Genomic DNA, 13,724 nt, shown 5'->3' on the forward strand with positions numbered 1-13,724 from the left:
TATTTATCATTTTGGACAAGAAGAAAGGGAAAAGTACAACCCTGAAGTTGAATGAAAAGTATTTTCTTCCTAGTACTTTGCTAGCTCAAACTTGTGCACATCAGCCTTTGGGCCAGATTGAGTAGCTGCCCCTCATGACCTTCTTCTTTCCTCTTTGTGCTTTACTTCATGTGGCGTTCAAGTGGTAGAAATAACAGGCTCCATTTCTTTGATGCTTCTGTGTCAACTTTTAACTTCTTTTGACTCCTTAGTTAAGTATTTGTTTCTCTTGAAAATGTTCTATCCTTTTAAAAAAATCAACCATTTTCAAACCGTTTTCAAAGGTAACTGCAATTCAAAATTGCTAAACAAATATATGATTATTTAACCCACATTTTATTAAGCGTTTAATCTGTGGGAAGCACATTACTGAAGAAACAGAGATAAGACACAGTACCTACCTTAAAAGGATGTACTTACTGGTTGGTTGTGAGTGGAAAAAACCTAACTCAAGCTTTCTAAAGCAATAAAAGGAGGATTTACTTGCTCATAACCAAACCCTGGTTTGGTTCAAAGTCAGTAGAAGCCACAGACTCAAGTAGCTTTGGGACTTCCTCCTTCCACAGCCTCTCCCACGCAGTATCACTTTTCTTTTGTCTCTGCATTGATGTCATCCTTGGAATCTTCCAAGAGGTGTGGGGCACAGTTGCTAGCATCCTTGAGGTCATATCCTCATAGTTTATGTCTCTCTGCCAGCTGCTGTATATAGCAGTGTAGGAAAAGAGTCTCGGTGGCATGGCTTGGGTTATGTACCATGTACCCATTCTTGTGAGGGAGCCGATTTTTGAAATAGTTACCCAGAAATTTAATTGCTCTCATTTGGTTCATTTTTGTTCCGGAATGAATACTAAAGTATGTCTTTGCCCCAGTAGGAGCCACAAAACACATAGCCATGTTCAAAAGGGTGAACACTTCTTCACAAGCCTCATTTGCTTCATTTGCATGAAATCAAATGTATCTACCCTCCTTCTTTGGGTAAGATGCAACCTAAAAATGAAAATAACTCCAGAAATCTGTCGCCTTTGTTCAGCCTCTGAGCAAGCACTCAGTAAACAAGGCTAGCCAAATGATTTGAAAGCCTGTGAAACCGTGCTTACTTAACATTACTCCTCATCAGAGAAGTCCAAAATAGAACAGTGAGATGCCACCATATACCAATACCAGAATGGCTAAAATTAAAATCGAGCCCCCAAAACGGATAATACCAAACCCTGGCAAGCATGCAGAGTAACCAGAGCTTTTACACAATGCGGTGGGAGTATAGATTGGTACAGCTGTCTTGGGAGACAGTTTGGCAGGACCCAGCGAAGCTGAGTGTTGTGTGCCCTGTAACCCACCAGTCCCGCTCCTAGGGATGTACCCAGCAGACATACACGTATGATTCTGAAGCAAAAGACACGTAGCCAGGTGTTCCTAGTGGCCTAGTTACAGTAGCCCCAAACTGGAAGCAGCCTAAATACCCGTAAAAGAGAGATAGATTCATTTTGTTTGAGTCACACATTTGAACGATGCACCCTGAGAGAAAGCCCCCGCCACAGATCACACCGTGGATGAGGCTATGCTCAATGTTGGACCACCGAAGCCTGGCGTAGAAGAGTCCGTACTCTGTGATTCCATTACATATTTGAGTGCTCTTTTCTCCAGTTTTTTTCTCCGTTGTATATCTTTTCAGAGAAGAAAACCTTTTCTGTGTCACAAAATGGTTTTTTATCAGTACCCTTGTCTTCACAGAGGTAGCTGAGGAGCTTGGGAGAGCCGCCTCCTCCTCATCTGTTGTTCCATACCTGCCCCGACTGCCTATACTTCCTTCCAAGACCCGGACGCTGAAGAAACAGGTGGAGAACAAGGAGAACATCGAAGGGGCACAGGACGCCACAGAAAATTCTGCTTCTAGTTCAGCACCAGGTATTGGTCGCTAGGCGGGTAGCAGCAAACTGTCTTCGTTTCTAGAACCTTGGGGATGATGCTTTATCTCCACTGTGCTGCCCGTCTTCCCTGAGGAGAGAGCGGCCGGCATTGAAACAGATCCTGCTCTTGGGCTCAGCCCCCCAGTGCTGGCATTAGTCCTGACCTCTCCGTCCGCTGCTCAGCTCAGCCTCCTGCTCTCTTTCCTCAGCTCCCGAATCCCAGCCGCTTACCGTCCTTACAGTTCTGGCAAAAACTGCCTGATAGATGAGGCCAGGGCGTGCTGTCATTTTTAGAGAAAAGACAGATGCCGAGGTGAAAATCAGCGGGTTGTTCCTTTGCATTTATAGCCCATGCTGTATTTGGGACACTCATCGGTGTGAAATAGTATTATCGGTGATATTGTATTTATTAGTTTTCTCTGAGTCCTGCTAATGCCTGACATTTAAGAGATCCTGAAAAAACTCTTAAAATGTAACCTTATTTACTCAAGTGTAATGGAGTCACTGTTTGTCTTTCACATTACTGACTGGCTGTTTCTCTTCAGGGTTCCTTAGAGGTGCACAGGCCCCCACTGGGTCCCCAGCACTGCCTCGAAAACAAAGAGACAAGTCACCCAGCAGCCTCTTGGAAGATGCCAAAGAGACATGCTTCACCAGAGACAGAAAGGGAGGCTTCTTCAGCTCCTTCATGAAAAAGAGAAATGCTCCCACACCCCCCAAACGCAGCAGCTCCTTCCGAGAAATGGAGAATCAACCCCACAAGAAATATGAGCTCACGGGTAACTTCTCATCTGTTGCTTCTCTGCAGCATGCTGATGGGTTCTCTTTCACTCCTGCCCAGCAAGAGGCGAATCTGGTGCCACCCAAGTGCTATGGGGGGAGCTTTGCACAGAGGAACCTCTGTAATGACGATGGCGGTGGGGGCGGGGGCAGTGGCACCGCTGGGGGCGGGTGGTCTGGCATCACAGGCTTCTTTACACCACGCTTAATCAAAAAGACACTGGGCTTACGAGCGGGGAAACCCACAGCCATTGATGACACTTCCAAGCCTTTTCCAAGGTCAAACTCTACATCTTCCATGTCCTCAGGGCTTCCAGAGCAGGATAGGATGGCAATGACCCTTCCCAGGAACTGCCAGAGGTCCAAACTCCAGCTGGAAAGGACAGTGTCCACCTCTTCTCAGCCAGAAGAGAATGTGGACAGGGCCAATGACATGCTTCCAAAAAAATCAGAGGAAGGTGCTGCTCCAAGCAGGGAGAGACCAAAAGCCAAACTTTTGCCCAGAGGAGCCGCGGCTCTTCCTCTCAGAACCCCCTCTGGGGATCCAGCCATTACAGAGAAGGACTCTCCAGGGGCGGGGGTGGCTGGAGTGGCAGCTGCCCCAAAGAGCAAGGAGAGGAATGGTGGGGCGCGACTCGGCATGGCTGGAGTCCCAGAGGACGGCGATCAGACAGGCTGGTCTTCTCCGGCCAAGGCTGCAGCAGCCCTCCCAACCACTCACAACCACAAAGTGCCAGTCCTTATCTCACCCACTCTGAAGCACACTCCTGCTGACGTGCAGCTCATTGGCACAGACTCTCAGGGCAATAAATTCAAACTCTTATCTGAGCATCAGGTCACATCCTCTGGAGACAAGGACCGACCCCGACGGGTAAAACCAAAGTGTGCCCCACCCCCACCCCCAGTGATGAGACTACTGCAGCATCCGTCCTTGTGCTCAGACCCCACGGAAGAGCCGACCGCCTCTACTGCAGGACAGCCCGCACTAGAAACACAGGACGGAGGGAAAAAGGCCGCTCCGGGGGCAGTACCTGGCGGTGGGAAAGCCGGGAGGCCAGTGATGCCTCCGCCTCAAGTGCCTCTGCCCACATCTTCCATCTCGCCAGCCAAAATGGCTAATGGCACAGCAGGTACTAAAGTGGCCCTGAGAAAAACCAAACAGGCGGCTGAGAAAATCTCAGCAGACAAAATCAGCAAAGAGGCCCTGCTGGAATGTGCTGACCTACTGTCCAGTGCCATCACAGAACCTGTGCCCAACAGCCAGCTGGTGGACACTGGCCACCAGCTCCTTGACTACTGCTCAGGCTATGTGGACTGCATCCCTCAGACGCGCAACAAATTTGCCTTCCGAGAGGCTGTGAGCAAACTGGAACTCAGCCTGCAGGAGCTGCAGGTGTCTTCGGCCGCTGCTGGGGTGCCCGGGGCCAACCCTGTCCTTAATAACTTATTGTCATGTGTGCAGGAGATCAGCGATGTGGTGCAGAGGTAGCCACTGTGAGCCTCGTGGGAAGATGCTCACAGTTCTGAGGGAGAGGGGGAGGGACTTGTTTTCCTGTGTTCTTGTTTTCAAAAAATGAAAGACTGATACTTGAGTGTGTTTATGTGAAGTACCTCAGATCTCTGAGTTCTCACGTTTACAGGTTCATCTCAAAAATAACAAAAAACAAAACACGTAGTACAGGGAAATGAGATGGGGACGGAGCAGTCGTGGACAGGATTGGAAGGTGCCCCGGGACATCAGGGAACGTGTGTATGTCAGGCCGCGAAGAACCCAGTGCAGGCCACTCCTACCCAGGATGCTGCGCGGTGATGTCATGGGGCTGCTCTCGGCAGGGCTGCAGGCCCGCGCCTGCTCGGGGACTGGCTGTGCCACACAGGAGGGTTGACTTGCGGCTCCACTAGGTACTATTGGTAATGTCACTCCACCTCGTCAAGTGAATGGGGTGGGACAGAAGAAGGGAAAGCTGGGAATGTACCAAGGGACCTTTTCTTTGAGGCTGCTGAGCGCAGCTGTTTCTGCAGAGCTCCCTGCAGTAGTAGGAACTGCAGATCAGATCGCTGGGTGTGCTCCCATCTTCTCCCCCATGGTGTGCTAGTTGGTGCAGGAAGTGAAAGAATGCTAGGAAGTAGTCAGGGAGATTGAAACCTCCTTCTCACATCTTCTCCACTGATGAGCAGAAGTCCTTTCTCCCAGTCTCGTGATTTCCTGATGGACCAGGATTGGGTTTCTACTTGCTGGTGCCCATCTATAAATCATAGGCATGGGGGTAGACCTTCGTGGTTCCTCTCTGCTCTGCCCTGAGCAGGCTGTCTTCCTTTATCTCTGGCAGTATTCGGGGCATTCACCAATGCTGATTTTGAAAATAGTGGTCATGTACAGGTTCTCTTGGAAATCCTCTTCTGATACGGTGTCCCTGCATACCAACATACTGGCCAAGGAATTGAGCAGCTCTGTATTTTTTTTAATCAGCTAAAATACCAGGGAGGGAGGTCCCTTCTTGGAATCCAACAGCGAGGTTCAGATGTCTGTGACAAGAGTTTTTGAGAGGCTAACTTGGTCCCAATCACCATTTCTCTGTACCTTTCTCCTCCCTTATCAACTTAGACTCAGGCTAGGTATAGGATAAGGAAAAACATTCTCTCACTCTCTGTGGATTTCAAGTGAATCACCCCAAATTATTCTCCTATGCTTTTCTCATCTCACATATCCTCCTCCCCCTTGTTGTTGTGCTTATCTGTAAATAATCTTATTGGGAACACTCTTTGATATTTATTTTGTCATTTCACCTCTCCTTGAAAAATGCGTAATTGAGGGGGCAGGTCATTTCCAGGAAACACTGATTAAATCCTAGAAACCTAATGACTTAATCCCCAAATGTGTTTTGCCTTGAAAAATGAGCCGTTTCCTTTCTGTTCAGTTACTGTTATGGAAGCTAATTAAGATCATATGAACTGAACCTAATCAGTTAGATATTACTAATATCCTTGATATCAGGTCTAATTTTAATTAACACTTCATTCTCTTTTTAAAGCTTTACAACCACCTCCCACACCTGCCCAAGGAGAACCTGATACAAGAGAATAAATACATTATTTTCTTCCCAAAGGAATATTAACTTAGGAAGATAAGAATTGAACACTGATGGCCTGTGATTTTTCTTCCTGGCTCTGTCATCGATCCACTGTCAAGCCACAGCCCCATCTCTTAATCTGTTGAATGAAGGTAATGCTTCATCTTCTTAAGGGCTATTTGCAAATAAGTGTATAGCTCTATCCCTTTGAGAGCTGTTTCAGTGCAGCCTTGTTACGTTGAATGATTTGCATTCTCTTCTTTGCTCAGTAGCAGTCATGGAAATGTTGAAGTGCCGAGATGATCCTAACTGGGCTAGAATACTAAGGAGGAAAAACTGTGTTTTGGACAGAGTTCGTCATCTTTGACCAAGGAGGAAATTCAGTTTTCATTAGACAGAAAACCCTGATTCTTACTGTGGCTGCTCTGAAGGAGGCCCAGGTCAGGAGCAGGGTAAGAAGGGAGGAGACAATCCCGGGCCTTCCTGGGAGGGTGTGGATGAGCCGTGGCCAGAGGTTAACAGGCAGCACAGGCCGCTAGCGATCCAGCAGAGCTTCCTGTGGTAGGTGGACGAGGAGACGAGTTCCCTTTAATCTGAACATGGGCCCGTGGTCCTCCGTGGTCCTCCCACTCTCTGCCACTCCCTTTCAGCAGTCATTTCTGTGAACTTGAAATCGTTTTAGCCATTAGCCTTTTTTAAGGGTGGGACAGGGAAAGCTAAAACTTTATAGAGTATTATGCTGCTTTTTAAGTTTATCTGTCATTGTGGGATGCAAGTTGATGGGTTAATTATAATTGCGTTTTTTCAGGGGACTTTTTTTTTAAAAGCAAAGGATCTTTCCTTGAGAGCTCTGAAAATAAGCCTTGGAGGAACACTACTGAGTGTGTGTAAGCTCCCTGGTTTTCTCATGGCAGAACAGTCTTGAGGACGGGGACAGTGTCTTACTCAGGGGCAGCACCTGGCTCTGTCTTGCCTGTAGTAGGTGCTCAATAAGTTCATGAAATGAATTTGCTTTTTCTCAACACTGTCAAGAGCAGCATGAACGATTGTAGCACAGCCCAGCCACATGATGCTTGAACTGTGTGGGACTCCAGGGTCAAGTGAAAGAGGCACTGTCAACTTACTCTAAAAATATCATTTAGATTGCTCCTTTTTCTAATAGAAAAGGATTCGATTTTTAAAATAACCTTATGTAAATTTAAAAGTTTGAATTCACAGCAGAGAAAACTGCTTCTCCAAGACTTAAAACGTAGTCGTCTTTAAAAGCAAAGCCAGGAGCACGAGGCCTTCTGCAAGAGTTTGACGACTTTCTCACGTGGCTGATACATGTGCGCACCTTCGGGCTGGCACCGCCTACGTCCTTTCAGCTCTGGATAACAGGGTTTCAGTGTAGATTTCTTACCTTAAAACGCAGTGTTTTGTGTAGAATACATCTTGATTATGCTTTACATGAAGTATTTTCTTAAAAGGCTTTGTGTAAAATTGAAGTGTGTATATTTTCCTACAGACTTCCATTGTGATTTTCAGAGATAATAGCCTTAAAAAAGATTGGCCCTGAGAAATTCATTCGGTGTTTTTCCAAGTGAACCCCTGTTCATTGATATCATTAGAGATCCTTTGCCAGTTGTATTTTGGGTTTAAATTAGAATTTTCTTACAATGCAATTGAAATTTGGCTAGTAAGATAGTGCCCTGTTAACAAAACATATAGCCCATGTTTATTTAACTAAAGTCATGGAGCTTTGGAGTTTTAAAGGATAGTGATTAAGAGTTGAGACTCTGAAGCCAGTCTAGAAGGCAAGTCATTTAACCTTCCTGAGCCTTAGTTTCCACATTGGAAAACAGGGATAATAATAGTAACTACCTCAGGGTTGTTGTAAGGATTCAGTGAGATAATGTATGTGAGATTTTCAGCTTGGTGCCTGGCACTAACGAGCACTCCGTAAGCAGGCGCAGGTCCTGCTGTCACTAACACTCAGTCTGGTGAGTCTTGGCCAGGGATGGGCAATGAAATCCCTGGCATTTAAAACAGTCTGATGCATTGGCTTACCCAAGACCAGACTTCCCAGTGGGGTAAGGTCCCAGCTGAGAACCCCTCCAGGTGTTTTAGACACCCTGTACTGTCTGAACACTGTCAGGACTCCAGCCCTTTTCATCACAGCTTCAGAAATTGGAAGAGAGCATGATGAAGTTACTTGCCCACTGTCTCAGTTAGTTAGTGGCAGAGCCAAAGCTATATTGGGTTCAGGTCTCTGGACTTTCTGGTTGTGGGGTCTTTCCACCTTTCCTGCTGCCTTGTGAGATACTGCAAAACAAAACAAAACAAAGCGGCTCAGATAGACAATCAGTCTGCACAGTGCTGCACACTTTCTAAAGCACATGCGCCTGGCACTCTCTGACCTTACGGGTCTTGAATGTTGAGTCATGGCAACACCAGTGAAGCAGGCATTCAGTAGAGCTCAGTATTTAGAAAAATGTGTGGGGTCATTCTTTTGGACAGACCCTGGCAACACAGCAGTAGTCTGCACTTTGTAATAAAAAAATACCAACTTGATTTTTAAAAAACCTAGTCCTACATTCCTTTTTCTTAAAATAAAACTTTATTCCATATCATTTTAATGACTATGAGGTAATATATATGAAAGCACTTTGAGAAAAGTATCAAATGTAATTTATAAGGTTGTATTATTACTGTCTATATTTAGAAGATCAAACAGTCGGTTAGATGCTGATTGACTTAGTAGGCTTTTGCCTGTGGGAGACCAGAAAATGCACATATATAAGTAATCACCCCATGACTTACCACATTTGTAAATAGGAAACTATTAAATGAATATGTGCAGGCATAGTAAGTGTTTTGCTAAAATTGTAGCTCAGCCGAATTACTTCAGAAAACTGCGGACCAACTTTCTGGTTTAAAGATTTTATTTATTTATTTGAGAGAGAGAGAACAGGGGGAGGGTTTGAGGGAGAAGCAGACTCCCCGCTGAGCAGGGAGCCCAATGAGGGACTCGATCAGGTCCCTGGGATCAGGACCGGAGCCGAAGGCAGCTGCTTAACTGACAGAGCCACCCAGGTGCCCACAAATTTCTGGTTCAGTTGTAATCATTAAAAAGTAGTAATGTGTACTCTGGAATACAGCAGCTCTTCCAGGGATCTTGACTCAGGAAGAATTGAGGCCCTCTCTTCCTTGACCATTTTTCCACAACGTGTTCAGACAGCATCCCAACAAGGTGGGCGCAAACTCGTACCTGTTGATGTTGACAGTGTCTTTTTAAACTGATGTCCAGTGTGATTTTGTTGGGGGTTTTGGGAGGGGAGGAGAGAGGGGTGGGATCAGATGGCTGTAGAACCAGTGCACTTTGGGAATTAGTTTTCTAGGATTTCCTGCCAGTTCGAAATGAGCTTGACATTCATCATCTGTGTGTGTGTGTTTCTGAAATGAGTAGCCAAACAATTTGCCTATTAGATTATAAAATACCCCAGAGTAAATTGCATTGGTGGCCACTTTTGAGTTACAGCTACACTACATTCTGACCTCTCGCTTCCAGTTTTGCTGTTAATGTCATTGTTACTATCAGGCTCTGTCTCTACAGGAGTTTGCATTGGGCCGACAGGGTTGTCTATGTTTTTGTTCATCACGATTTTTGGGTTTCATCATCTTGCTTGGCATTAACTTGTTCTACCTGGATTTGGGTCCATTTCTAGTCCTAAGCATTTGTTATAACAGTTTTCTTATGTAGGTGGATGTATATTTCTTCTTATGAATTAATAGGACCCCCCCCCCCCCCCTTAGCTATCTACAGCTCTGTCTCAGCTCTGTCAAGCCAGTAGCTCAGGTTTTTGTAAATGCTTTGGTTTGGGATGTGTGGGATCAGGAAAGAGAGAGGGAAAGACAGCTTCAGGGGGGCCTCTACCCTTCTGACAAAGGTAGGCCAAGGCAGCCCCACAGAAGCCTGTCCCTTCCGTGTGACAACCCAGGAAATTGCCACTGGCCATTAGCTTCACTAGTCAGAGAGGAGGGGTCTGGGGCTGGTTCTCAAGCTTGTCCCACTCTTAATAGTCAGGATAGTTAAATCTTTGGACAGAATTCCACTTTTCCAACTACCAGAATTGAAAAATTCAAATGCAAGGCTTTCTTTTTTGGGCAAGCAGCCGGAGTAGCAGTGATTGTACTGAAGTACTGCCAGAACTTCGCTGCCGCTCCCTGTCCTCCTGTATTGCCAGGAAGTGTGGGTGGATTTCCGGGCTGTGCAATGGGCCACCTGTGCAGAGCGTCTACCCAGGTGACTAAGACAGCATCCAAGTCTGTCTCACTTGAAGTTTACTGCAGTGTCCAAAAAGAGTTTACCTGCTCTGGGGCTGTTGTTTCTCATGCCATACAGAAGATGTAGGTTTTGTCTTGAGATAACACGTGTTAAGTGGTATTTCCTTCATTTCTGACTCTGTACCCTAGAGCCCAAGAGCAGGACATTAGGGAAGTCTCCACCCTATGATAGGGTAGGAAGACCGCGTGCTTCTCCCTGGGTGAGGAGGCCAAGGCAGGTCATCCTGATTCTAGGATGACTTGGAGTGGTAAAGGTCACTCTGAGAATTGTGCCTTCAAAGATGAGTTTTGTGCATTTTGTGGAGGAGGGACGTGTAAGCTGGGTTGATGGTGTACAATTAGTGAGCTAGAACGGGCTAGGTGGGTGGTGGTGGCTCAGTGCCACAGTCAGTGAGAGTCCCTGCTTGAGCTGTCACCAACCCCCCCTCCACCCCGCCATAGGGTGCTGATGTGACAGACTGCACTTTCCTCCAGCCCGCTTGGTGAGCTGGGGGAAGGCTGCTCTCCATGCACCCTTCCCTCCCTCCAAGTGCACATCTCTGCTCTTGTGCACAGTTAGGAATCTGAAACTGTTTACATCTGTTAGAGAACTTACATCCTTTAACTTTCCCATTGTTGAGTACACATACTGAGCACAGTATGTGTACGGCCCAAGGTCACAGATGGCATGTGAACAGATCTAACCTGCAACCCATCGGAAGGAAAGTGTGTCTCCTTTAAGTCGAAAGCCTAACCTCCACTTTGTCCTCAGACTACACCCCATACGTGCCCTCTGTATGTGTTCTGTGAAAACCTTTGTTCATCATTTTACTCAGAAGAGCAAGTTTCCGGGTCCTGCCTATCCCTCCAAGTTGCTGAGCTGTACACACAGGGCTTGAGGTCTGGGAGGGTTGTAGTCAGTTCCTCAGGACATGGTGGCGACGAACTGTCCAACACCAGTGGGCTTCAAGAAAGGAAATAGTCCATATTGTTGAAGCTTGCTTATTGTTTTTTTTTTTTTTTTCTGAGCCTCAGGATAGGCATTTCAGATGCTGTAATTAAGCAGCATAAAATTCAGTTGGAGAATGGGTTAATAAAGATTCCACATGTAAGGATAGTTTTCATCAGTCATGACACAACAGTAACACAGGTATGCCAAATAAATTTCTTCTTGATTCAGAAGATCTTGCAGGATCATGTAGGGCTTTATAAAGGGTCCTCACTGTTGAATCCCAAATACTGTTCTGCATGATTAAGAAGCACCATACCATGTATTGAGAGTTGGCAAGAATGCCCGGAGACTGAGATTTTTCTGGTAGGCGAGGGCCAGGTTAGCCAGCTTGCCTCCATTTTGACAAGCCATTTTTCACTGTGGCCACTGTTGGAATTCCGTTATGAGAGAGATTTTCTGTGATCTTAAGAAATCACCATGGTTAGGGCAATTGTCCTTGGGAGAAATTAGTATTCAGAAACTAGAAAAGACAATGAGGTACTCAGAGTTCTTTAGGGTATATGTTTGAAAACGCTCATCTCTCAGATCTGTGTAGAAGGGTACGTGTTCTGTCCACATTCTGTACCTGCACCATTGTTGTGCTGAAAAATGAGGGGAGTCGGTGAAAGGGGTGTCACTCAGATCTTTCCCCACGGTGAACAGAAACTGTGCCCTGGTTTGGTGTGTTGGCCACAAGTAGGCTGACTGAGCTGTGTATGCATCCTCAGAACCCCCGTCTCCTGGGTAGACCCCACACTTTCCCTTCTTGCAATCTGATTCTGTAATGACTATCAGTGGAGAAACCCAGTTTTAATGCTTGTCAAAAATAAGTTTGAACGTTTTATGGTTGTTGACAAACCTTTATCCTAAAACCCATGATTCAGTCTTTAAAACTTGTTTAGCGTTTATACCAAAGGTCACACTCCACCGGTGTATGCGTGGTGGGTGCACGGGGGTGAGGCCTGGAGGGCCTGGCACTGTGCCTACCGCTGAGGGGACACAGTGAGACAATACGGGATGTCATTGAAAACACATCAATCATGGGTCACACTACCAGTGTTGTCAGGTGTTTGTTCTTGTAATATATTTTCAGGTGTTTTGTTTTTCTAATTTAATTCTCTCACCCTGTTGTCTGACTGTGAACTGCTAACAGTGTTAAACTTGATGTAAATAAATGAGGCCCTTGAAAGGGGAATGCTGTCTGCCTGTTGTCTCACAAGGCTTGCCAACTTGTGTTTTATTTTAAATAAAGGTTGCAATATTTTATTGGCAAAGTGGCTTCTAATTGGAGTGTTTCTCCTACAGTTTTAACTGAGAGGGAATCTGTGCAGGATGGATCTTTCCCCACAGGAAAATAGAAGTCTGTAAGGTAAAGAAGCTGGTTTTAGCAATGGCCCTCTGGCACATTGTTTCAATTGTCCTCTGTGGGAGTGAATGCTCATTCTTCGATGGAGTACACCTTTTGGAAATGGCCAAAGGCATCAATGGAGCCCAACAGGTACATACGGTGGGCAATGTGTGTATGTGCATGTGGGTATCTAACATACGGTGACTGTGAAGGGAGACTTAATTCTCTGAGTCCATTCTGGGGACACTCCAAATAGGTTCTGAAAAAGTGTAAGTGTGTGTGTTTTTAATTACTCTATCCAAGTGCCAATTGTGTTATTAGAAAGGTATTTTTAAATTTTTATTTATTTTTAGTTTTTTATAAAGGTTTTTTTTTTTTAAAGATTTTATTTATTTATTTGACAGGCAGAGATTACAAGTAGGCAGAGAGGCAGGCAGAGAGAGAGAGGAGGAAGCAGACTCCCCACTGAGCAGAGAGCCTGACACGGGGCTCGATCCCAGGACCCTGGGATCATGACCTGAGCCAAAGGCAGAGGCTTTAACCCACTGAGCCACCCAGGTGCCCCAGAAAGGTATTTTTTTAAAAAGCTTTTTCATTTATTCATTTGACAGATCACAAGAGGCAGAGCAGCATTCCAAGACCCTGGGATCATGACCCAAGCTGAAGGTAGGCACTTACCCAACTGAGTCTCCCAGGCACCTTGTTTCTGAAAAAGTTTTGAGCCAAAGTAGCATTAATAAAGCACGTATAGAATGTCGGAACATCCTACTCTTGCTTGACTTAATGTTTTTTTTAAAAAACATTCATTGCTTTTAGAAGTACCACTGTAATTAGGTCGGAGTAGGCTGTATTCATGGAGCGCACATGTAAGGTTCAGTTGGAAGGGCTGTTCACTATCCCCTTGCATACCCGCTCGCACTCCCCCTGCAGTCCTTTCCTCCTGCCCAGTTTCGGTTTAGTTGGGAAATCTTGTTTTAGAGTTTCTGGAGGAGAACCTTCCCTTGTGATTTTCTTCCTCTTTTGTATTATTTGTAACATCCCACACAGCTGAGGAAATCTGTTGTAGGAACAAGTCACAAAAGCGTGGGAGCTGGAGGCAGAATGCCTGGGTTGAGCCCCTCCAGCCCACTGACTAGCTCTGAGACTCCGTGCATGATCTTTTCCCTCTCAGAGCCTCGATTTCCTCATCACCAGAGTCAGCGTTAACGATGATATGAAATGGCTATGAAGTGCTCAGCACAGGGCATGCGGGGCCCGTGGGAGGTCCTCAAGTGTTGGCTACC

The 13,724-nt window shown here is 45.9% G+C and overlaps 1 protein-coding gene across 6 annotated transcripts in view; it reads left to right on the top strand.

The window, feature by feature from the left end:
• The window catches only part of ABL2 (ABL proto-oncogene 2, non-receptor tyrosine kinase), a 117,343-nt gene extending 104,976 nt beyond the window's left edge, over window positions 1–12,367 (top strand). For 2 of the 6 annotated variants that reach the window (XM_059412811.1, XM_059412813.1), the window contains 3 exons: window positions 1,771–1,944; window positions 2,492–4,211; window positions 5,834–12,367. In XM_059412811.1, coding sequence (XP_059268794.1) covers window positions 1,771–1,944; window positions 2,492–4,211; window positions 5,834–5,855 — 1,916 coding nt within the window. In that variant the 3' untranslated portion in view covers window positions 5,856–12,367. Of the gene's footprint in view, window positions 1–1,770; window positions 1,945–2,491 lie in introns of all 6 variants that reach the window. The other 4 variants (XM_059412815.1, XM_059412816.1, XM_059412814.1 and 1 more) reach the window with 3 other exon arrangements.
• The last annotated feature ends 1,357 nt before the right edge of the window (window positions 12,368–13,724 follow it).

Source organism: Mustela nigripes, chromosome 10 (genome assembly GCF_022355385.1).
Source record: "Mustela nigripes isolate SB6536 chromosome 10, MUSNIG.SB6536, whole genome shotgun sequence".
In the NCBI taxonomy this organism is placed as follows: domain Eukaryota; kingdom Metazoa; phylum Chordata; class Mammalia; order Carnivora; family Mustelidae; genus Mustela; species Mustela nigripes.